At 47.1% G+C, this 22,199-nt stretch overlaps 10 protein-coding genes across 10 annotated transcripts; 5 read left to right on the top strand and 5 right to left on the bottom strand.

The window, feature by feature from the left end:
* Window positions 1–89: 89 nt before the first annotated feature.
* Window positions 90–2,069, bottom strand: AO090020000004 (putative R3H and G-patch domain protein; the record flags this gene model as incomplete). The annotated part of the gene is made up of 2 exons (XM_023238197.1): window positions 90–546; window positions 607–2,069. 2 exons carry the CDS (start codon window positions 2,067–2,069, stop codon window positions 90–92), a joined length of 1,920 nt encoding a protein of 639 aa, XP_023092663.1.
* A 1,211-nt stretch (window positions 2,070–3,280) lies between these two features.
* AO090020000005 (cysteine protease ATG4) lies at window positions 3,281–4,779 on the top strand (the record flags this gene model as incomplete). The annotated part of the gene is made up of 5 exons (XM_023238196.1): window positions 3,281–3,437; window positions 3,647–3,805; window positions 3,901–4,069; window positions 4,124–4,351; window positions 4,422–4,779. 5 exons carry the CDS (start codon window positions 3,281–3,283, stop codon window positions 4,777–4,779), a joined length of 1,071 nt encoding a protein of 356 aa, XP_023092664.1.
* A 336-nt stretch (window positions 4,780–5,115) lies between these two features.
* Window positions 5,116–5,694, bottom strand: AO090020000006 (histone H2B family protein; the record flags this gene model as incomplete). The annotated part of the gene is made up of 3 exons (XM_023238195.1): window positions 5,116–5,206; window positions 5,255–5,342; window positions 5,394–5,694. The coding sequence occupies 3 exons, from the start codon at window positions 5,692–5,694 to the stop codon at window positions 5,116–5,118; spliced, it is 480 nt and encodes a 159-aa protein (XP_023092665.1).
* Window positions 5,695–6,355: 661 nt separating this feature from the next.
* On the top strand, window positions 6,356–6,917 carry AO090020000007 (histone H2A; the record flags this gene model as incomplete). Its single annotated transcript, XM_001824338.3, has 4 exons — window positions 6,356–6,408; window positions 6,464–6,552; window positions 6,604–6,807; window positions 6,862–6,917. 4 exons carry the CDS (start codon window positions 6,356–6,358, stop codon window positions 6,915–6,917), a joined length of 402 nt encoding a protein of 133 aa, XP_001824390.1.
* Window positions 6,918–8,415: 1,498 nt separating this feature from the next.
* Window positions 8,416–10,395, top strand: AO090020000008 (putative dihydrolipoamide succinyltransferase; the record flags this gene model as incomplete). The annotated part of the gene is made up of 11 exons (XM_001824339.3): window positions 8,416–8,594; window positions 8,662–8,720; window positions 8,771–8,842; window positions 8,892–8,947; window positions 9,011–9,343; window positions 9,421–9,813; window positions 9,874–9,933; window positions 9,990–10,044; window positions 10,091–10,158; window positions 10,216–10,287; window positions 10,351–10,395. 11 exons carry the CDS (start codon window positions 8,416–8,418, stop codon window positions 10,393–10,395), a joined length of 1,392 nt encoding a protein of 463 aa, XP_001824391.1.
* Window positions 10,396–12,038: 1,643 nt separating this feature from the next.
* AO090020000009 (protein-L-isoaspartate O-methyltransferase) lies at window positions 12,039–12,961 on the top strand (the record flags this gene model as incomplete). Its single annotated transcript, XM_001824340.3, has 2 exons — window positions 12,039–12,140; window positions 12,344–12,961. The coding sequence occupies 2 exons, from the start codon at window positions 12,039–12,041 to the stop codon at window positions 12,959–12,961; spliced, it is 720 nt and encodes a 239-aa protein (XP_001824392.3).
* A 236-nt stretch (window positions 12,962–13,197) lies between these two features.
* Window positions 13,198–14,834, bottom strand: AO090020000010 (DnaJ and TPR domain protein; the record flags this gene model as incomplete). The annotated part of the gene is made up of 2 exons (XM_001824341.3): window positions 13,198–13,788; window positions 13,854–14,834. 2 exons carry the CDS (start codon window positions 14,832–14,834, stop codon window positions 13,198–13,200), a joined length of 1,572 nt encoding a protein of 523 aa, XP_001824393.1.
* Window positions 14,835–15,461: 627 nt separating this feature from the next.
* Window positions 15,462–17,123, top strand: AO090020000011 (putative mitochondrial translation release factor (RF-1); the record flags this gene model as incomplete). The annotated part of the gene is made up of 3 exons (XM_023238194.1): window positions 15,462–15,528; window positions 15,948–16,036; window positions 16,113–17,123. The coding sequence occupies 3 exons, from the start codon at window positions 15,462–15,464 to the stop codon at window positions 17,121–17,123; spliced, it is 1,167 nt and encodes a 388-aa protein (XP_023092666.1).
* A 206-nt stretch (window positions 17,124–17,329) lies between these two features.
* On the bottom strand, window positions 17,330–20,007 carry AO090020000012 (putative mitochondrial tricarboxylate transporter (Ctp); the record flags this gene model as incomplete). Its single annotated transcript, XM_023238192.1, has 8 exons — window positions 17,330–17,387; window positions 17,452–17,601; window positions 17,660–17,695; window positions 17,781–18,038; window positions 18,130–18,277; window positions 18,337–18,540; window positions 18,606–18,681; window positions 19,987–20,007. The coding sequence occupies 8 exons, from the start codon at window positions 20,005–20,007 to the stop codon at window positions 17,330–17,332; spliced, it is 951 nt and encodes a 316-aa protein (XP_023092667.1).
* Window positions 20,008–20,236: 229 nt separating this feature from the next.
* dhh1 (DExD/H-box ATP-dependent RNA helicase DHH1) lies at window positions 20,237–21,940 on the bottom strand (the record flags this gene model as incomplete). The annotated part of the gene is made up of 4 exons (XM_001824344.1): window positions 20,237–21,058; window positions 21,111–21,707; window positions 21,762–21,834; window positions 21,897–21,940. The coding sequence occupies 4 exons, from the start codon at window positions 21,938–21,940 to the stop codon at window positions 20,237–20,239; spliced, it is 1,536 nt and encodes a 511-aa protein (XP_001824396.1).
* Window positions 21,941–22,199: the final 259 nt, after the last annotated feature.

The raw sequence follows: 22,199 nt of genomic DNA, 5'->3' as shown, positions 1-22,199 counted from the left end.
TTAAAGTGATGATATGTACAGCTAGCATATATTGTTGGAACCAGTTCGGATATTCTTTGATGTGAGGCCATACTTATTGCTCGAAATGCCTACCCTAGGCCAGCCTTGGAATTTTTCACAACATGCGCGACTGGTAATAGGATACCCTTATTATTAGTAGCACCAAGGGCTGTTCCTGTACTCCAACCCATTCTTTCCAGTATTGCTCTTCCCTTATTTTCTGCTCCAATCTCGGGGGCAGATGCGCCCACAATATCTCCATCCATGTATGAGACAGAACTGTCAGGACGACCACGAGGAGGTTTAGCAGACTTTGTAATATTCTGATCCCAGGATTTGGTGGCGCCGTGGTTGAACCTTCCCTTTGAGAATATTTGGTCGATATAGGAAATGGTCTTTTGCGTGTACCTTGGAGTCCGGGAAGTCTTGTGCAGGATAGGAAATCTAGAGGACCCCTTGCCTCGTGATTGTGAATTTAAAGACAGCGCATTTGCTAGATCATGAATCAGTTTCCTACGATGCTTCGTCATAGGCGGAAGAGCCAAACTAGACACGCAGGTCAATCAGCATGCACATATCTCTGAGTTCATTGAGCAAGAAACATACCTGGTTCTTGACGACAGTAGGAAAATGCGTATCTCCATCTTCAAATCATTAAAACCCATGCCGTTTGTATATTTGCTTCTCAGATCCGGGTCATGTGCCCCACGACCTAGGAGACCTTGGGTGCGAAGTTCCTCTCGTTTCTGCTTTCGGCCCTTCTTCTTCTCTCGGTCATTCCGCCAGGCGTTCTCCAATTCCAATTCCAATTCACTATCTGATAGGACCAAATCTGGATTGCGATGCTTTCCTCTTTGCTTTTTCCGAAGACTTGGCCTGTTGAAATCCATGATATCCAAGCCGTAGTAGGGGTCAATTTCCAGTGCGTCAGCGAATGCAGTGGCCGAGACGAATATATCATATTGTGGATTTTTGTGGTTCTGTTGAGAAATGGCGGGGTGTCCTTGTACTTCGCACTCCAGGGCCCTATGTCCCTCAACGTCTAGGTCAGTATCAAGATTATTCCCTTCGTCGGAATCGCTGGCTTGAGGACTGTGTGGAACATGATTGCTCGCCGAGGCAGCATCGTCGAGTGGGTATAATGACACTGCACCGTTGGTAACATCCACTCCACTCTCGTCATCTACTAATTTCAGCATTAACTCTGACGGCGTAATCATTTTGCGCTTACATTCCGACAATATATCCCTACGCGAATATTTTCCTTTGCCAGGACGCCGAATAGAATCGTGAATGGCCGCATGAGCCGTGTAGTTCTGCGGCTGCATCTCTGCCCCATGCTCGGGCTCATGCATTATAGCACCAGCTAGTGAGCTTTGTATATCTGCGCAGTAGTGTTCGGCCATGTTTGCTATATAGTCAGCTAGAATGTCGTCATCTTCGATTTCCGATGCTTCCTGGGTAACTTTCTCGGTGCATGGCATCACGGTCTTCGTCTGTTCGATACTCTCCGCTATTGGTGGAGTTCTCTGTGGCAGCTCATATGTTGATGTACCATCGGATACTGGGCATACCCTGTAGTCCGGTGCGGGTAGCCTTGCCTCATGTGGCGATTCGAGTTCTTTTGGAGAATGGTGATTTGTTTTGTCAGCCTTCATCGCGTGGCCTTCCACAATGATACGAGGTCTTTCTTCAAGTCTACGCCGCCCATGGAACACTATTTCATCTTCACTAGAGCTGTCACGCTCAGATAATGATAGTGCGGTAATGGGGTCTGCAAGCCCAGTGTGTCCAGCACTTTCGCCTGATAGGTCGATAAAGAATGACGCGTTGCACGTTGCTGATTCGTTTTTCAACTCCTGTGCATCCTCCTTTGACTCAACCCCTCCTATGAGCGGCTGCTTGTTGTTTTCTTCTGGCCGGAGGGCGTCTTCTTCACGAGCCTCTCCCTCATTATTTTCGTCTCGCTGGGGATTACTTGCGCTCACGAATCGGACACCTTGGTGGCGTAGATTGGAGCCAGTGCGCCACAAATTGCGGCCTTCTGTGTTCCTTGCTTCTTGCTGCATCGTCAGGTGTCCTGGTTGGTGTTCTTCGAGCAGTCAGCTAATGAATAACCTATCATTGATCATTCCTGTAGGAATACCTATGCTGAACTTCATCGTCGGCTTCTGCTTCTTGATCCGCGCCTTCGCCTTGCTGTGACGGGCCATTTCGAATAACGTTTAGTATTTGGTTGGCTCTTGGATATGTCGCCGTTCTTTCGTGGGCTTGACTAGGTTTAGGGGGTTACGGCATGGGTTCATAAAACCTAGGCACTAGGCCACTTAATAAGCCGGTGCATCCAACTAGTAACTGCAGTGGGATGTCAAAATTGAGACCATCCATTTATTGCCTGGCCTAACCGCCTTCCTGATTATATTATCTTGCACGGCAGAAACCTCGCAAATTCCATACTTGGGCCTAGATATTTATTATACCAGTCACCTAACTCAAGAGTTGGCACCTATTTCCTCTCTAAGAGCTATAGTTCAATGTGCAGTTAGATGTGTGTAGGTTCAAGCACCGGATTTGGTAGGATGAAATATGGCGGTATGCAGGGCGGTCAAGCGGTCGGTTACAAACTTTTGACATCCCCACTGTAACTATGTCCGTGGCTGGTTGCCAAAGTTGGTTTACGGAGTACTGACGGGGAACTTAGTTACCTGAAGCTTACTAAGTTCTGAGATACCTCGAGGCCCCGCTTTTCAAAACAACAAATGTATTAGGAATAACAGTTAAGGTGACAGGCAAATTATTGGACTTGATTAGCTCTTTTGACGTCCCATGGGCGCCTCATACAGTATGTACACGTGTGATCATGGTGAACCAATGACGTTTATATGACTTGGTCCGGAGTACGTAGTATGTATAGGTATCTCGTGACTGGTGCAGTTGTGGCCCCCTCCTCGGCCCCTCATAGGATAGAAGTTCTCTTACATACTATCATCAATGGTTATCGTTCATGTGTGATGCTTTTTTATGTAGTATTTCCAGTTGTGGTTGCTTTTGGGTTGTTTTATGGTACCGTCTTGAGCTGAGAGTTAGACATAGGTACATCCGGGTGCACGTATATATAATATATGTATCCATATATATATGTACGTATTTGACCAACCATGATTCACTACCCAGCCAACCATAACCTGCCAGTGAACGTCACCACAACAACCACAACGCTCAGAAACAAAAAATCAGCAGCACAGCCCTCTCGCTCCAGACACACCGACTACACCCAAAAATGAACAGTGTAGACATAGGGCGATGCAGAAAACGCATCGTACAATATATATGGGATCCCGAGCCCAGGAATGATGAAGAGCCAGATGCTTCTATTTGGTGCTTGGGAGTAGAGTATGCCCCGCAGCCTCAAAAAATCACAGCAAATACAACGCCCGGTAAGCTAGGTAACTGTACTACCATCACTATTCATAAGGGAGAAAGGCCACTGATATATATGGACGAATAGATCAGGATGAACTTGAAGCTGGAACAAGCAAAATAGACGATGTAACAGCACACGGCTGGCCAGAGGCATTCGTCTCGGACTTTGAATCGAAGATCTGGATGACGTATCGATCTGATTTCCCCCCAATACCAAGACTAGACAACGACGAAGCGAATCATCCGATGACGCTAACTGTACGCATAAGAACCCAGCTAATGGACCCTCAAGGCTTCACTTCAGACACAGGATGGGGTTGCATGATTAGATCCGGGCAGAGCTTGCTAGCAAATGCAATGCTTACACTGTGCCTAGGTCGTGGTATGACCCCCCACCCTTTCTTAGCCCTACATCTACACATATAACTCCAATATAATACTCTTGTTCTATATAGTCCACATGCTAACATATACTAGACTGGCGCCGTGGCGATAAAGCGGAAGAAGAGGCCCGCCTACTATCACTGTTTGCTGATCATCCAGATGCACCTCTCTCGATACATCGATTTGTCAAATATGGTGCCGAGTCATGCGGTAAACACCCTGGGGAGTGGTTTGGACCATCGGCAACCGCTCGATGTATAGAGTATGCGCCTAATACCAGCACACCTCCCCGAGCACGAGACTTACCAGCAAACAGGGCTCTCTCAGCACAATGTGGAAATATAGCACCCAGAGTATATGTCACAAACGATACTTCAGACGTCTACGAAGATAGCTTCCTCCGTGTGGCTCGCAGTGGCTCGGGCAGTATTCAACCCACACTGATACTTCTAGGGACTAGACTGGGAATTGACAACGTCACGCCAGTGTACTGGGACGGACTGAAGGCCGTTTTGCAATTGCCACAGTCGGTAGGCATCGCAGGGTATGTCTACATCACCAGCGCCTGGCAATAGCTGGCACCAAAGAATGCTGATGTCCCCGACACGCACTAGAGGTCGTCCTTCCGCGTCTCACTACTTCATCGGCACGCAAGGCCCGCATTTCTTCTATCTTGATCCCCATACCACGCGCCCCGCAGTCCCATACAGCATCGATGGTAGACTCCTCTCCAAAACGGAAATCAGTACCTATCACACTCGCCGACTTAGACGCATTCATATACAAGACATGGATCCAAGTATGCTAATAGGCTTCCTTGTGAGGAACGAAGATGATTGGGAGGATTGGAAGGGGCGCGTAGGCTCGGTAGTGGGGAAGCAAATCATACATGTGTTCAAAGGAGAGGAAGCTACTTACAACCAAGGCAGAAGGGGGGCACTCGATGAAGTTGAGGCACTGGACGACGCCTAATAGATAGAACTAAACACCCGATAGAAACGAGGCGCTATCACCTAGCCGAAAAACAGTGAAGAACAGAATTTGTCAGAGTAATTCAAATTTCGAACCCTAGTTTGAAAGTTGCTACTGCGCAACCAGACCCAGGAGCACCGAGTTATGTTACAACGCATTCACGTCTCAAATAAAACCATGAAAAACATTTGGCCCAATGGGAAAAAACAAAGCCATCCCGTGACGCATTAAAAATCCCGCGAACACCCTGTACCCACCACCTCAAACCATAACAGATAACGAGGTTATAAAAGACAATCCTGCATAAAAGAAACAAACAACAGAAAAGAAAAAAACTTATTTGGCAGAAGAGGAGTACTTCGTAACAGCCTTGGTGCCTTCCGACACAGCATGCTTCGCCAATTCACCTGGCAGGATAAGTCTGACACTAGAACAAAGTTAGCCAAATAGCATAGAATCGACATTGATGACGTACGAGGTCTGAATCTCCCTTGACGAGATAGTGGACTTCTTGTTATAAGCGGCCAGTTTGGAGGCCTCGGTTGCGACACGCTCGAAGATGTCTGTAAATATATTAGAAATTATCGCTTCACTGAGCGAACAGGATGAAATACCATTGACAAAGGAGTTCAGAATAGACATGGCACGAGTGGAGATTCCAGTATCGGGGTGGACCTGCTTCAGGACTAGGTTTATCGTTAGCTTTCTGGACTCAGAACTAGGGTAACGTTGCCACACACCCTTGTAGATGTAAGAAGAGTAAGTCTCCTTCCTGGTCTTTCCACGCTTCTTCTTGTCACCAGAGGCAGCAGCCGCGGTCTTCTTGCCAGCTTCCTTCTTCTCAGCAGGGGCCTTGCCGCCAGCAGGGGCCTTGCCGCCAGTGCTGGGCTTCTTCTCAGCAGCCTTGGGTGCCATTTTTGAAGTGATTCAGAAAATAAGATTTGACAAAACTAAGTCGATATTATCGAAGGATGGTGAAAGCGCAGGCGTCGGAATCGTTGACAAAGGTAGACGTGGAATGAGGAGGAGAACAGAAATGATGGAGACGCGGTGACGAGGGAGGCGCGCTACTTATAATAGCCCGCGAAAGTGCAGTTGATCCTGAGTGTGCAAAGGAAGCAGAATTTCAATACCGTCACAGGTGTGTATGATCTGTATGATTAGATGAGGGGAAACGCGTCTCCAGCCGTGGATAACTGACTAAGATCACGCCAATATGACAGTATTGAAAGATATATTTATAAATTACGACGCTTAACCGTATTTGGAACAATACCACAACAACTACACACAGAATCGTGGCAGGCGCATCTGGCCAAGCTATGGGTGCCTCGGACGATGATCTCCACTGTGATTGGCCAACCCCGCTAAGCGAGAGGGTGATCTGAAGGGCGTCTAGGCGGCCCAACGTCACCCTCACCGCGTCGTTATAAATGTCCGCCGCTTCCTCGCGCTGGCCAGTTACTTTTGACACCGTACCCAAATCATTGCCATCGTATCTCATCGGCGACCCTAATAACCTGTTCTCTTCATATCATATACTTGAACTTCTGTCGAACCATTCCCAATCGCAAAAATGACTGGAGGCAAGTCTGGAGGCAAAGCCAGTGGCAGCAAGAACGCGCAATCGTATGAATGAACTGTTCTCTGTTCACGTCGACCATTCAAGCTAATATCTTTGTAGCCGTTCGTCCAAGGCCGGTCTCGCGTTCCCCGTTGGACGTGTTCACCGTTTGCTTCGTAAGGGCAACTACGCTCAGCGTGTTGGTGCTGGTGAGTATCCACGGTCGCTTTCTATATCGTATATGTACTTACACGTTCTAGGCGCACCTGTTTACCTCGCCGCTGTCCTTGAGTATCTCGCCGCCGAAATTCTTGAGTTGGCCGGCAATGCTGCTCGTGATAACAAGAAGACCCGTATCATTCCCCGTCATCTCCAGCTCGCCATTCGTAACGATGAGGAGTTGAACAAGCTGCTGGGTCACGTCACCATCGCCCAGGGTGGTGTTCTGCCTAACATCCACCAAAGTAAGCTCACCAGGTACCCGGATATTGAATTTTATGATTCTAACATAGAACTAGACCTTCTTCCCAAGAAGACCCCCAAGAGCGGAAAGGGTCCTAGCCAGGAGCTGTGAATTGTTTGTTTTTATTTGGGTTTTCTCATTCGGCGTGGTTTGGTTCTCTTATTGATGTGATAACGGGGTTCTGGACTGGGCACGTTTATGGCTCTGCGTTTTTTTTGTTTTAATTTTATGGTTGTACATTATGTCTACGGACATGGAATGATACCGGCAGCTTTCAAAGGAAATGGGCTTTCGGCACCTTAGCTTTAAGGGATGTGCATATCCCCAATGATAAGTTACGCATTTTGATCCGGCAGCCATGTATCCAACGAGTAGGTTGGTTTCCAACGTAGAAAATCGGCTTCCTGCAGACCCGATACTTTTCTCGAATTTGAGCGCTGATAGCTATATGGGTAGTGTTGTTATGCAATGTCCATTTCCTATCTGAAATCCAAGTAAACTTGTCACAATATTCTTGAATCCTCCCTTTAGTGGGAGCCCGAAGCATCTGATTCAACATTAGAGAGCTAATATACTGGGTGGGCATCATCATGGTCGACGTACAAGGCAATTGGCGAGCAGGTAGATTCCTCTCATATTTGTTACCTTTAGGAAAGTCAGTCATTGGGTTCATTTAGAGGGAGCAAGCCCTGTGTCTCTAAAACATACCTCCTGGGGCAGTGGGTGCTCGGTAGGGGTCCGGATGCTTCCAAGTTTCTAATAGTTTTTCGGTTTCCCGAAGCAGCACCTGCTAGTCTGTGAGATACTGTATGCATAAACCATGTAACTGAGAAAGCCGGGTTGCATATACCTTCTGTTGACGCGGATCGCGGACATTCTTATTCGCATCGAAAAGGGATCGTATATACACTGCTTGCCCGCGCCAAATCTGCCTGTGCACAGCCCAGTCAAGAGCAAGTTTTAAGGAGCGTCGATAAAGCGACCTGCGAGGTAGGTTTAATATGGCTCCCTTATGATCATTGTTCCCACAGTGACCAACTTACGCAACAGGGTGAAGGGCCATTGTATGTCATGTAACGGTAATTGAAAGACTTAAAGCTGGTATGTATAGTCGGAAAGGAATTTGTCTGGGCTGGAATGAGCCTTTCCACCAAATATTGATGTAGTGTGCTTCGATGCTCACCCGGTTTGCTACACAAGTTTAGCTTCGTCTTTCTCCCGGTGAAGTCCTGAGTGCGGAAACTTCCCAGATGGTGCCTATGGATTGCCGAAGAAGCGTAATAATAATACTCCGTTCATTTGCCGGCCAAAGGAATTGCAGGGCCGCTTTGAGGGAAATTCCGGTTGTCTCGGCCCGGCCTTGCTCTAGTCGCACCCTTTGGCCGCTTAAGTTTCGTCACTCACTTTATCCCTACTCGCAGGTAGATGAACCCTTAGCTCTAGTTAGTTCTGGGGGAGAAAAAGGAAGAAAGAAGAAGGCCGTACTCCGTACTCTTCCTATTCTTCATTGCACATTAACATTTACGACTTGACTCTCTACATTAATTTCCTTCAATTGGCGACTTCCATTGTTGTCTTTTTGCCCAACCTCATCCGAATCCAGGTCATCATGGCTTTTCGCTTACCTTTTCACCGTCTCCCCGAACAGAATCTGCGGGTCATACCTCGATATGCCCAAAGCCCTCGTAACATCAGCCTGGGCACCCGCAGGAATCTTACCTCAGCTGCGCTCCGCAGCTGTGTCAGGAACACTAAAAGGCCTGCTTCTTGTATACCACAGGTTCTGGGGTAAAGTCGCCCACTCCTTGCTTTCATATGAGGTGCCCTCTTTACAAACCAGCTTACACTCCTGCAGGGCCAATGTTTTTCGGTCTAGTTTTGCTCCCCTTGGGGGCTATCAGGTTCGCACTTACGGTAATATGACCTCTCCTTCTATCAGAATCTCGCACTAACAACATCTCCAGCGGACACCATAGTTAAAGTTCCTCAGATGGCAGAATCCATCACCGAGGGTACTTTGAAACAGTTCTCCAAACGTATGTTCGCCAATACTTCCTTACTAGCTTGCGCTCACTCTTACAAAAGAGGTCGGGGATTATGTTGAGAGAGACGAGGAAATAGCAACAATCGAGACCGATAAGGTGAACGAGACCTACATATTAATGCGCGAAGAGAGATTTTCTGCTGACACCCGCCTGTTCTAGATCGATGTGTCAGTCAATGCACCCGAAGCGGGAACCATCAAAGAGCTCCTCGTAAACGAGGAAGACACCGTTACTGTTGGACAGGAACTGGCGAAGTTGGAGCTGGGAGGTGCGCCTGAAACCAAAACGGAGGAGGCAACTGAGAAGCCGAAGGAGCCCGCATCTACAGAAGAACCCAAAGCCCCCGAGCCAGAACAGCCCAAGTCCGCAAAGGATTCTGAAAAGCCTGCCGCATCTGAGCCTGGATCTTCCAAGCAGCCACAGCCTGCTGCGTCTAAGCCGGATATTCCCGATGATGCTAAGCCCAGCCCTGGAAATCGCGAAGAGCGAAGGGTATGTTCTCTTTCCGTATCATTGCCTATTACTGTTTGTTTTCTCGTTCATCAGGACTTATGTTGATCGGCTTCTAGGTGAAAATGAATAGAATGCGACTGAGGATAGCTGAGCGTTTGAAGCAATCTCAGAACACGGCTGCTTCTCTGACTACGTTCAATGAGGTGGATATGTCTTCTCTCATGGAGTTTCGGAAGTTATACAAGGACGACGTGCTTAAGAAGACCGGTGTTAAGCTCGGCTTCATGAGCGCGTTTTCTCGTGCTTGTGTACTAGCCATGAAAGACATCCCGGCTGTCAACGCGTCGATTGAGGGGCCCAATGGTGGCGATACCATTGTCTACCGTGATTACGTTGATATAAGTGTCGCTGTCGCCACCGAGAAGGGCCTTGTAACACCAGTAGTGCGCAACGCCGAAACCATGGATCTTGTTGGAATTGAAAAGGCTATTGCAGATCTCGGAAAGAAGGTAAGCTGCAGCAGACATTTATTTTTCTTCAGTGGCTTTACTAACCATCAAAATCGCCAGGCTCGCGACAATAAGCTGACCATTGAGGACATGGCGGGTGGCTCTTTCACGATCAGCAACGTGAGTAGACCCACAGCACGCTCCTGACATCTTGTGTTTTGCTCACATTGATATAGGGTGGCGTCTTCGGATCCCTCATGGGTACGCCGATCATCAACCTACCACAGACAGGTATGCTTACACGCTTTGTTTGAGGAGCTCATCTAACTATCGAAAGCTGTTCTTGGACTCCATGCTATCAAAGAGAAACCTGTTGCTGTGAATGGAAAAATTGAGATACGCCCTGTATGTTTCCTTTGCTACGCCCTTACTTTGGTGGACTTGTTGCTGATGCTCTGATAGATGATGTATCTTGCTCTGACCTATGACCATCGCCTTTTGGATGGCCGGGAGGCTGTTACTTTCCTTGTCAAGGTGTGTTCCCTACTCCTCAAATCAAGCCTTTTATTATCCATAACTAAGCGCAATGTCATGCAGGTCAAGGAATACATTGAGGATCCTCGCCGCATGCTTCTTGGCTAGGCGACTGTGCTCTGCTCATTCACCAAATAGCTTTGCTAAGTATGCTTTTACTCACAACACCTGCCCTATGGCTTAGATGTTTTTATTCTGTAGATTAACCATTTAGTGTGCAAGATATATATTATCAGTTCCATGTTAATCAAGCAACTTTAAGTACGGTAGCTTAGGTCGTGCGATTTTTACCCCGCTGTTTGTACCGTACCTTTCAAGCCAAGGACCCGCTTTCACTAGTGTGCATGGTTTGGCCGGGTCATGTTGTTATTTGAGTCCTACCCTATCCTTCAGTTGCTTCGTCTCTGTGCGGCTCAACCCCCAGAGCTGCCCGCGTTCGAGCTGGAGCAGTACAGGCGGCTCAAGGACCTTCATGATATTTACCAGCGTGTCGAAAACCGAATATTTGAACTTATTAATGGGGAACCTTGCGGAGACGGTACGCATGTGAACATTGAGAGAAGTCCCGTCTGGTGGCTGAAGATGACTTATGTACTCTGTAAACGCTTGGTTCATGTTTGCCGTCTGAACTGAGATTTTCTTGGCCCAGGTGATATGCTTGCTGAGAGAAGTTGGGGACTCGGACTTTTGGTATTCTTCGACTGCAGACTGCATGACAAATTGTGCCGCAGTATCAGCCCACGTCGCTTCTGATAATCTGGCACCGACAGTGTAGCAGAGAGTTATGAAGGTCCCCGCCAACTCCGAAAGCGAAATGGATTTTCCTTCTGACCAATATCGACTGCAACTTAATCGGGTTTCGCGAGCTTGAGAAGCAATACGTGCATCTGGATAACATCGGAGCGCATTGGCAAATTCAAATAATCGGACCTTTACTCCAATGTCATCAGGAAGTAGTCCAGAGTGTGGAAGAACTGATTCAATGGCTAAAGTTAAATAAAAAGTAAGTCAGCGCGCCTTTTGAAATGGCATGTTAAACTCTCATGAAACATACCGTGTACTGCATCTAAATGCCAATCAAGGTCGCATTCGTTTGCCTGCTCAGCTTCCACCCCGCTAACGTATACCAATCCGTATATAGAGGTGCAAAGTAGGTAGTCCAATATTAACAGGTCTACATCAGACTGAGTATCGGAGTCTGCTTCCATTGTGCATTGTTGTTAAGCAGTCTCATAATTTTTAGTGGGGATAGCGATGATACTATTCCAGTCTATGAACCGTAGTGAAAGTCCATCATATCAATGATCTAGAGTTATAGAGTTGGGTTGGAAGACTAAGATTCCTTGCTAATGCAAGAGCCAAAAGCGGTACCAAAGGCGGTGAGGGTGAGACATTGCTGAATAAGTCTGACAGGTGGGAGGCGTGACCCTCGACGTTAAGAATGGCGTCATACTGGACGGTAGTAGCCACAACTCCTCCTAATTGCGAAATGAAGAGTCCGAACTTTTTCTGACGAACCCAATACGGATCTTGAAGAATATACTGGGTGTAAAGGAGCATAAGAGGACTGTTTAGCCTACTTTCAAGCCTCAGGGCCTTCTTGGGATCATCGTCGCTTATCTTATCTAAAATACAAAGTTTCCCCGCATCGCCTTCCTCTTGTGTTAGGTAGAGCATAGCTCCCTCGCATGATCCAAGGTTCTCTAAATGCACATCTAGTGCTGTGGAAGGCCACTAAAAAGTGCATCTCAATGGCATGGTATTGCTCTGGCTCAACCAATGCAGAATTGGTTGATAATCTCTTCAAGGCGGGATTGGTGAAGAATGAAAGAGTTAAAAACGCTATGTTGGGGGTAAGTTGCTCCCTCGATTCTTAATTTCTCATGTGCCGTGCCATCTCCTTACCCCGAACCTGCGCAAAATGGCAGGGCTACGGATCTTACAGTAGGATCCGAGAGTTTAACTGTGAGGTTAAAGAGAGAAGTGTGGGTGAGAGGGCATTGGCTGCACGTATACTTCCCTACCCAAGACGTGTCTCTGACATCAAGGTGCAAAGGTTGACCGAGCCCATTATGCACCTTCGAGGCCTTACTCAGATTCCCCACAACCTATCGGGTATGGTGCGACAATCTCCGCTCCTCACATGCACGTTCATGCATGCGAGTACCTCATCGATTTCCTCAGGCCGGGTTCACGGGTACTCGATATTGGCTCGGGTTCTGGATATCTGACCCATGTCCTCGCAAACCTTGTTACAGATCCCTCCATACCTGATGAATTGGATGGCCATGTTATTGGAATTGACCATATACCAGAACTTGTTGACTTGGCTAACAAGAATATGCATAAGTCGGACCAAGGGTGCAAATTGTTAGATACAGGAAAGGTGAAGTTTATTACTGCTGACGGCCGTTTGGGATGGCCAGAGGGAGCACCGTATGATGCTATCCACGTTGGTGCAGCAGCAGAAAAGCTTCACCCGGTACTAATCGCGCAACTCCATGCCCCTGGCCGAATGTTTATCCCCGTTGACACGGAGTGTGACGGGAGTCCTCATGGATTTGGCGGCGGCCAATATATTTGGGTAGTGGACAAGAGGGAGGACGGGTCAGTCCACAAAGAAAAGGTGTTCCAGGTTAGCTACGTTCCGCTGACCGACCCGCCAAAGAAGTAAAGAAACGGTTGGACATGATGTCGTTTTCGCATTCTACACTAGCAATGAAAGTGATGTTGAGTTAACTATGTGGAGGACTGCCGGCATTGGAGTTAATATGGATAGTATCGCAAAAGTCTAGGTCATTTTCGTCCAGATTATAGCAATAGTCATGATTCGATTGTTTTGAAGTCTTGGGTTTAGTGGAATACAAGTGTACAGAATCTTTATCTTGATATACAGACTAGCTGTCAACATCAGCGAAAGGGGAACCCCCCTGGGAAGTTGAATCCTTGACCCGAGAATTTGAACTGAGGTCCGCCTTGCTGGAAGAAGAAGTGTTGACCGCCTCCTGGCCCAAATGGGTTTCCTTGAAACGGGTTGCCCCTGTGAGATTCCGGGTCATTGGGGTCATCACCACTGTCGTAACGCGCCTTGAGTTCGGGGTCAGAAAGGATTTCATAAGCTTCATTGATAGCAGCCATCTTCTTTTCAGCTTCCTCTTTCGTTACACCCTGGGACTTAGCTTTATCAGGGTGGTGTTGCTTAGTAAGCTGACGGTAGGCTCTTTTGATTGTCCGGTCATCAGCATCTCGGCTGACACCTAAAACTTTGTAGTAGTCCCTCTGCTTTGAGCGCTTCAATAAGACATGTGCCTTCTGTAAAAGTGATTGGACGTCCCTGGACCCGGGGTGATGCTCTTTGGCTGTATTCAGCGTGTTTATGGCGTCATTAAAACGCTCTTCATCAAGAGCCAATTGACTCTGAAAGAGCAGCGCTGGCAGGGAATAAGGGTTCATGTCAAGGGTTTCGGAGCAGTACGGAGAAGCTCGCTTGGGCATATGCGCCTGAGTAACCAATGCGTTAGCCAATTGGAACTATGTCAACTGGACGCCTTCCGAAGGGCACAAACCTCGCGGTAAGCTTCGCAGGTGCGCTCCACCAGTGAACTATAGAGATTGTTGGGGGCCGCCGGGTGAATATGGCCTGCTTCCTTCGCTTCCCTCACCTCACCTTTCAGATCGTCAAGAAGTCCGCTTTCGTCACCTACACCTACAAGCAAGTTGATGGCATTGCTAAATTTCCGCGAAGACATTGTATCCTGTAGTTTCCGCAGCTGTTTGAGGAATTTCTTCTCTTTCCGATATAGGGCGTTGCACGGTTTTGAATCGGGGTCAAAATGAAGACACCTCCGAATTTGTGAAATGCCACGTTCTTGATCTCCTAGAGAATAGAACAGCATGTAGGACATCTGTAAGTGCGGGCCCACCAGACTTGGGGAGATGTGTAGGACATGGGCAAGGTCATTTATTCCTTCTTCCACATCACCTCTCTCGAAGCGGCAGTGCGCACGAGTTTGTCGAAGGCTTAGGGAGGCGCTCGCCTTAAGTACAGCCACATTCGCTTGATTTACGCAGGCCTCCCAATCGCCATGTTTCTCAGCATTCTGCGCAAGAGCTGCAGCATCCCGTGCCTCTTGAATCTCATTGTATTCCAAGGATGACTTCTTGCCGGCCTTTTCCAGATCCTTCAATGCGCCTTCCCAGTCAGCAGTGTTAGCTCGAAGGCGAGCTCGTTGCAGGAGGGCACTCTCAAAATCTGGTTTTAACTGCAATACTCGGTCGAAATCATCTGATGCCTGCGAGTTTTTACCCAGTGACAAATAAGCCGCACCCCGCTGGAAGACAGTGATGTAGTTCGTAGGATCCCTTGACACAGCCGCGTCGAAATAGAGTAACGCATCGCGGGGAGAGCCACCAGCAAGATGTGTCTTCGCCGATGCGATCAACGACGAGAGAGGAGTGTCTGAAGATATTTGTGAAGGTTGAAGACCATAGCTGGCGGATGAAACGGCCAGGAAGACCGTAAGAGACTCCAGGGAAAGGAGGATCATGCTTACATCGACGCAAAGGGTAATCTGGTTCGGATGGGTTAGTTGATCTCACAGGCCTGGACAATTATCTGAAAATATGCAGGTATTCAAGAAAAGGATAAAAGATATCCAGGGATTGTGATTGCAGGAGCAGAATGAATGCCTTTTGAGAAGGCAGAAGATGTGTTTACATGATCAGGTTTATGGTGATAAGAGAGGTTAATAACAGCAACCTGAGAAATGTATGCCAAGACTCCAGTCTGGCCTTTACAACTCAATTACATACGGTAAATTACAAGTGTGAAATGCGAGTATTGTTGAGGCAGTTTCAGGTGTATCAAAATTAGTCAGCGTACGGAGTACCCGCACCTAAAAGGTGTTCTTCCCTGACCTACGGAGTTTAGAGTAGTTACTACACCTTTTGGCCACATAGATTGTTATTTGATAAATAAAATGCACTAGTGTAAGTTTGAAAATGCTATACCTGCTGTGGGGTTTAATAAATATAATTGGTTTGAAGCTGCTAGATGCTGCCCTAATAGCCAATGATGCTTAGCCTTGGCAACAACATGGAAATGATCTTTCAAACTTACATTAGCGTTTACGCAAAAATAACTATCATTCCACGTGGCCAGAAGTGGTAGTTCAATGCAGCATCCTACCTTGACCTCAGACCCATTCTTTCATCTATTTCATCGGTTTTTCATTACAGTATGTATGTATGTGTTAAAGTCATGTGACTTGATATCTGATTGAAGGGGAGTGCAACTAGTACAAGTAGATACTGAACCATCGTTTTTGGCTGAGTGAATGTGAAGCTCATGGACTATTTGTGAGACTTACATATTCTCCTATTTTGAGAAAAAAGCATGCTTAATGTCCCTTGGATATGCTCTCGATGCCTGACGCGGTTCGGGACTAGAGCTGCTATAAAAAGGCCGTGGCCAACTCTGCAATGGCGGGGACTGAATACAGGTATGGGTAGTTGAGAAACATTATCTCTCAATGCATGTTTCATACTCTGTGGGGGTACCGAGTGACTGACAAGTCAGTTAGGCCTTGACCTTTCTTCATCGCTGCTTTCCCGCGCTCGCTCTTTGGCAGCCGAACATTCTAAACTTTCTGCTCATTTAGCAAGTTCCTTTGATGGAAGAATAGCAAAGCGGGTCGGCGAGCTAGCACCGATTGCGAATGTCCTGGACGAATGGGACAGGGCCAATGAAGTATGTCCACAATGCTTAATCTTTTTCACTTTAAATGGGATATTTGCTAATGGGGTTGCTTTGATCTTCTTCCTAGTCTATATCAGAACTCAATGCCTTGCTTTTTGACCCGGACACAGATCTTGAGCTCAAATCCCTGGCCATAGAAGATTTGGAGACCGTCAAGGCTGCTTTGCCGACTATATCAGAGAACTTGAAAAAGGCCCTTGTCCCCCGTCACCCTTTTGCAGCGCTCCCTTGCCTTCTCGAGATACGGCCTGGCGCAGGTGGAGATGAGGCGGGACTTTTCGCCTTCGAACTCCTGAGGATGTATACTGCATTTTGCTCTCGCCGCGGTTTTCGGTCCAATGTTATTAAGCTAGAAGTGGGAGACGGCCCCGCGGAGGATCGGCTAAATGAAGCAGTAATGGAAGTTGAGGCAGATGGGGCTTATGAGATACTCAGAACCGAGTCGGGGGTACACCGGGTGCAGAGAGTTCCGGCAACGGAGACTAAGGGACGTACCCACACCAGTGCTGTGAGTGTGATGGTTCTTCCTAGCTTCCCCGAGACAGGAGGTGCCATGGATAACGCTCTCAATTTTGATGACCCAAACAGTGATTACTATGTTGATCCCCAGGAGGTTCGTAGCGAGAAGATGCGAGCTGGTGGTGCGGGGGGGCAGCACGTGAACAAGACAGAGTCAGCTATTCGCTTGACTCACATGCCCACAGGTATCGTTGTCTCCATGCAGGATTCCCGATCTCAACATGCAAACCGCAAAAAAGCCTGGCAGATATTACGCGCTAGATTAGCCGAGGCGAGGCAAGAAGCTCGCGAACAGAAATTCGTGGAACTCAGAAGAGGGGTGTTGGGGGGTGTTGCTCGTATGGGCCGTGGGGACAAAATTCGCACGTACAATTATGGCCAGAGTCGTTGCACAGACCACCGGAGTAGCATCACCATACATAATTTGAATGATGTTTTGGATGGTGGTGAAGGCCTCGAAACTGTCATGGAGAGTGTACGGTCCTGGCTAATTGACCAAGAAGTTGCAGCTCTGGTTGCTGACGAGCTAGCGAAAGACAAGGAAGCCTCACGCCCATAAAACCTGTCAAGGTATTAACAACGTGCTGGCTTTCCTTTTCTGTACTAGTACTATTCCTCAATCGAGTGCTGTTGATATATAAAATGCGGTTCTTCTTTGTCAGTGCTATGTATTAAGATACAACCAATGCATACTAGCTGTGATGCTGCGATATAGCGTTCAAGAGACCAACCAATTACTGCCCTGCGTTCGTTGCTTCCTCAGCATCAGATATATTGTCTCTTCGAATCTAGAGAATCGAGAGCGTCCATCGTCTTCTCGTACCTGTCAATTTGAAAGCAGTTAGTTATCAAGCCTATAAGCGACGGTTGAACTTGGGTAAACAAACATTGTGAACACTATGCCTCCGCTCAAGATTAACCTGGCAAGTCGCGGAACGGCCCCGGACCAGAATGTAAATAACCCCTCATCTTTGAATATCCTTGATGCACAGACAAAGCTGTTCTTATAGTTCTTAGAAGCTTCTAGCGATTGCATTCTGCTGTCGAATTAGTCCTGTAAAACGCAAATAACATACAAAGTGGCCAGTAGCAAACCTGGTTTTAACAGTATCAAGAGGTTGTGTGACATATCTGTACAGAATGGTGTATTAGTCGTCGTTATTTCTCACATCCGTTGAGGAGAAGCAGTAGCTTTTCAAGTGTTGTATGAACTCACACTGTTATAAAGCCTGCCATACCGCCGATGGCGAAGGTGCTCGCGGTTCCCAGTTTCTCTCCAGGTGCAACATAGCTTTCAGCTAGTTGCTTTAGCATAGTATAGCTTGAGAATCTGGTCGCGGAGTTGGCGGCTTGTCTTGCTGTTGTAGGAACGAAACCCTGGAAAAAACCTCGAATACCTCGCTCCTGGAATATCAGTTTACTACCGTGCAAGAATCCTCGCATACGAGGGTTAGCGGATTTGCGATCGTCAATCCTGCAGGTATTTTATACATCAGCTTCACCATGCGTCGTTGCATGAAGTAGTTAAAGGGTACGTAGCAAGGGAGGACTTTAAGGCAACGGACAATTGGGTTTTAATGCTTTCGAATGGTGTCACTGCTAAAAGAGATTCAGTGAAGCCAGCCCCAAAGCCAGCAATTACCGTTCTTGGACCCGAGATCTTGCCATTCTCATCCTGAAGAAGTGACTTGAACCTGTCGAAAGCGACGAACCCTGCAGACAGATCCTAGTGTAAGCACACCAAACGCTTGGGTGCCCGGGGTGGAACTCACGGATGCCTGCCTTGAGCGAATTTCCTATAATTAAAGTCGTGCAGCCGGCGTACCACTGCTTTCCAAACGGAGGCCATGGCAGCTTTTTCCCGTCCGGTAATTTGCGATTGAGTTGCGACCGAGTTTTTGCAACTGGACACGTTGAGTAAGCTGACTTGAAGCAGCCAAGGGCATAGACCATACATTCAGCCGGATAAGTGATTGCTAGTATAGTTAGTGAAATTCCTTGGATACAAGCGTATATGTGCCTCAATGTGGGCGAGTATTACCGATTTCAATGGCACCTGCAGTCGAGCCCGCGATGATAGACCGCAAACTGCTGGGCTGGTTACGCGTATTAGTATTCTATACTATAGACGGCGAAGGACAATGCACCTTTCGGTTGTGATCCTTTTCCATAGCACTCATTTCGTTTTCTCTTCTTTTTGTTTTAGAAAGAAGAATACCGAAAGCTCAACCACCACTGCAACAATGGATGTGAACCAACTTCGGCACTGTGATTTGGGACTAAAGTACAAACATGCCAATACGGGTGCCGGGAAGGGCAGGGCACGCAATATCAGATTAAATGCTCCAACAGAGCAAACCACCAAGTTTGCATCAAGGCCCAACTTGTATGTACTAGTATTACTACCACATGATGTGTGAATATCGAAGCTTCTACATCTCGGAGGGTATATTGCCATTTCGTAGATGCTACCTGAGTGAGCTTGACCGTTGGCTACAGGTGTAAAACAAACATCTGACTGTAACCCTCCTCTTTGCTGGCTTTAATATATTTTCAAGTTTTTTTTCTTCTTTTTCTATTTCTTTTTCTTCTTCTTTTTTTTTCGGGTCCCTCATTTCGTTGAAAGCTTTCATAGATATTCCCCCCATCGCATCTTCGTTGCTTTCCTGGTGTATCCTCACCCAATGTTTTCGAAATCTGCTACCGTAATCATCGGATTCCCCGTCACGCAGATCCAGACATTCGTTTCCTGGGCACAGTCACAGATTAGGACTGCACCGAATCAAAGTTGTCCCTATCTGACGGATAGCAAGATGCACTATCTCTTGTCAGAGTGAAAAGGGGCATAAGCCATAGGGCGGCTTTGAACACCAGCCGCAAATAAAGCCAATCTCTCAATGTGTTGACAAACAAGACTATAGAAGGCTTCATAGCCACAACGCCGGATAAAACACAGAACACCCAACGACCGTGCAGCAGCTCGTGAGATAAAGAGAGCGGAAAAAGAACCCAAACACCGATGTGGACTGCCCCAAGACACTGCGCCGGCCTATGATACTGACCAATAGCTTAGATCATCCAAAGCTGCATGGTAATGCGCCGATGAAAGTATAGAGAAAAAGGGAAAGGGGAGGCAGAAAGTAGGGGGAAAAGCCCAGTCAAAGAGACGAGGTACTTGGGGCTAAGGGTTATCGGAAAGCCACACCACCAACGCCGAAAACATGACAAACTGCTGGTGGAAACCTGTAAACGCCGCAACTTGTGCTCAAAAACCATAGATGCAGCATCAATATGTACATAAACCCAACCACCTTACTCACTCTTAAGGGGGGAAGACGACGGCGAAAGAGGTGAGGGTGGTAGAGAGGGCAAGGTAGATTCTCGAGGAGATTGGAACAAAAAGGAACAGAAAAATATGATACAGATGTGGTCACCGTTATCATATCATCATTGTCGAAAACAAACGAGGAAATTCATAACACACACCGTCAAGTTTGCATTGAAAATGAGCAGCAAAAAGTAAAGACTTTGATTGTGGTTTGTCAGGTAATATGGCCAAGGTCGTTCAATATTGAGAGCATTTATAGTAACAAGCAATACATAAAGGAGAGGAGAAGAAATAAATAATCAAAGAATGATAGAAAAAACAACAATGTTCTTACCAGACCGATGTCAATTTGGCGACACCTGCGCAGGCTGACTCTTGCCACTCTGCTGTTGGTTTTGGGAAGTACCGAATTTATTCATCTCATTCTGCATATTGCGGCGCTGACCTTGGCTTCGTCCTCCACGATATGAACCTCGACCTCGACCGAATTGATAATGTCCGCCATTCGAGTGGTTGTTGTGGCGGCGTTCTCCCATGTTCTGGGTTTGATTCCCACTCGTTGCAAGCTGTGCTTGTGATGCATTCGCGATTGGGCGTGGAATGGTTTCCGGCGATTCATATACGTATAACTTCTTGTCGATATTTTGAGGGATAGGTTGTATTTCGGTTCCCAACTCTTGCTCAATCTTATATAGATTGAAACGATCATCCCAGTTGATAAGATTGATTGCTAGACCCAGATGACCAAAACGACCAGATCGGCCTATTCGGTGGAGGTAGGTTTCAGCGTTCTTGGGAAAGTCAAAGTTGATCACGACATTCACCGCTTGAATATCGATACCTCGAGTTAGCAAATCAGAGCAAACAAGGTTGCGGCATACACCGTTCCGGAAATCATGGAAGACTCGATTCCGATGTTGTTGTAGCATCCTTGCATGTGAGTAAAAGCACGAATAGCCTAATTCTGTGATCTTCTTTGCGAGAAGCTCAACGCGATTTGTTGAATTGCAGAAGATGATTGATTGATTAATTTGAAGTTTGGAAAAAAGAGTGTTAAGGCAATGGACTTTTTGCTTTTCTTCCACAAAAGCATAATACTGAGTGATTCCTCGGAGGGTGAGTTCGTCCATAAGGTTGATCTCGTAAGGATTGCGCATGTGCTTATCCTAACAAGGGTGTCAGCCCAAGAGTAATGGAAAGGAATCAGATGAAACGTACCTTGAATGACTTCACTATCAATGGAAAAGTCGCACTGAAGAGCATGACCTGACGGTCTTTGGGATGAAATGACAATAGCTGCTCAATTACAGGAGTAAATTCAGGAGACAGTAATTTGTCGGCTTCATCCATGACGAATGTTGGACATTCAGAAAGGTCAGCAACGCCCTTACTAGCCAGATCTAGAACACGGCCTGGAGTTCCGACAAGGATATGGACGGCGTCGTTCAACCTGATAATGTCATCCATCAACCCAGTTCCTCCAGTGGTGACCATTACGTTGATCCCCAGATGTTTCCCGAGAGTTTTACAAACATGAGATGTTTGGAGCGCAAGCTCTCTGGTTGGAACAAGGATGAGTGCTTGCGTTTTGGTGCTTTTAGGATTTATGCGTTCTAATGTGGGGATGACGAAGGCCGCTGTCTTTCCGGTACCATTCTTTGCTCGGGCCAGAATATCCCTGCCAGTAAGAGCAACTGGTATTGTTTCTTCTTGGATAGGGGAGGGCTTCTCGAAACCAGCTTCGAAGATGCCCATCATAAGTTCGCGTTTAATATAGAAATCTTCAAACTCAAGGCCTTTAGTGGCTGTCACGTCCTAGATTGGGGTTAGACTTTGAAGACGTAAGCATAGACGTTGATGGTAGCAAACCTCGGTCTGTGGCCGTGCATCTTTTGCAGGGGCTTTTAGTTGGTCCTTCCACCTTGTGTCTGAGCTTGCTTCCCTATAACGACACTACTGAGCAACTTTATCTAAGCCTCACAAAATACGTATAAATTCACTTACCCTAGTGTTGTGTTGTTAAGTTGTGAGGCAAGAGCTTCGGCCATGGTGATAATCGCTTGCCCAGGTGGAGGATAATGGAGAAAGAGCCTTGGGTGTCGAAGGTGTTCGTGAAAATAGGCCTCGCGATATCGTAGAGAATCAAGTCAAGAGGGTCAGAGCTAAAACAAATGACGGCTTCTGCTGTCCTGAGCCTTGCGGCAGGTTCCAATAAATGTAAGAGGGGGCCGAGGATATAGAAGGTGGACTTGGTTGCAACTTGTTCTTTGGCAGACTCGGAAAATGGGTAATTCTCTCGGGAAGTCA

This window comes from Aspergillus oryzae, chromosome 6 (genome assembly GCF_000184455.2).
Source record: "Aspergillus oryzae RIB40 DNA, chromosome 6".
In the NCBI taxonomy this organism is placed as follows: Eukaryota; Fungi; Ascomycota; class Eurotiomycetes; order Eurotiales; family Aspergillaceae; genus Aspergillus; species Aspergillus oryzae.
Note: the sequence above shows the minus strand (reverse complement) of the source record. Positions and strands in the feature narration are given on the sequence as shown.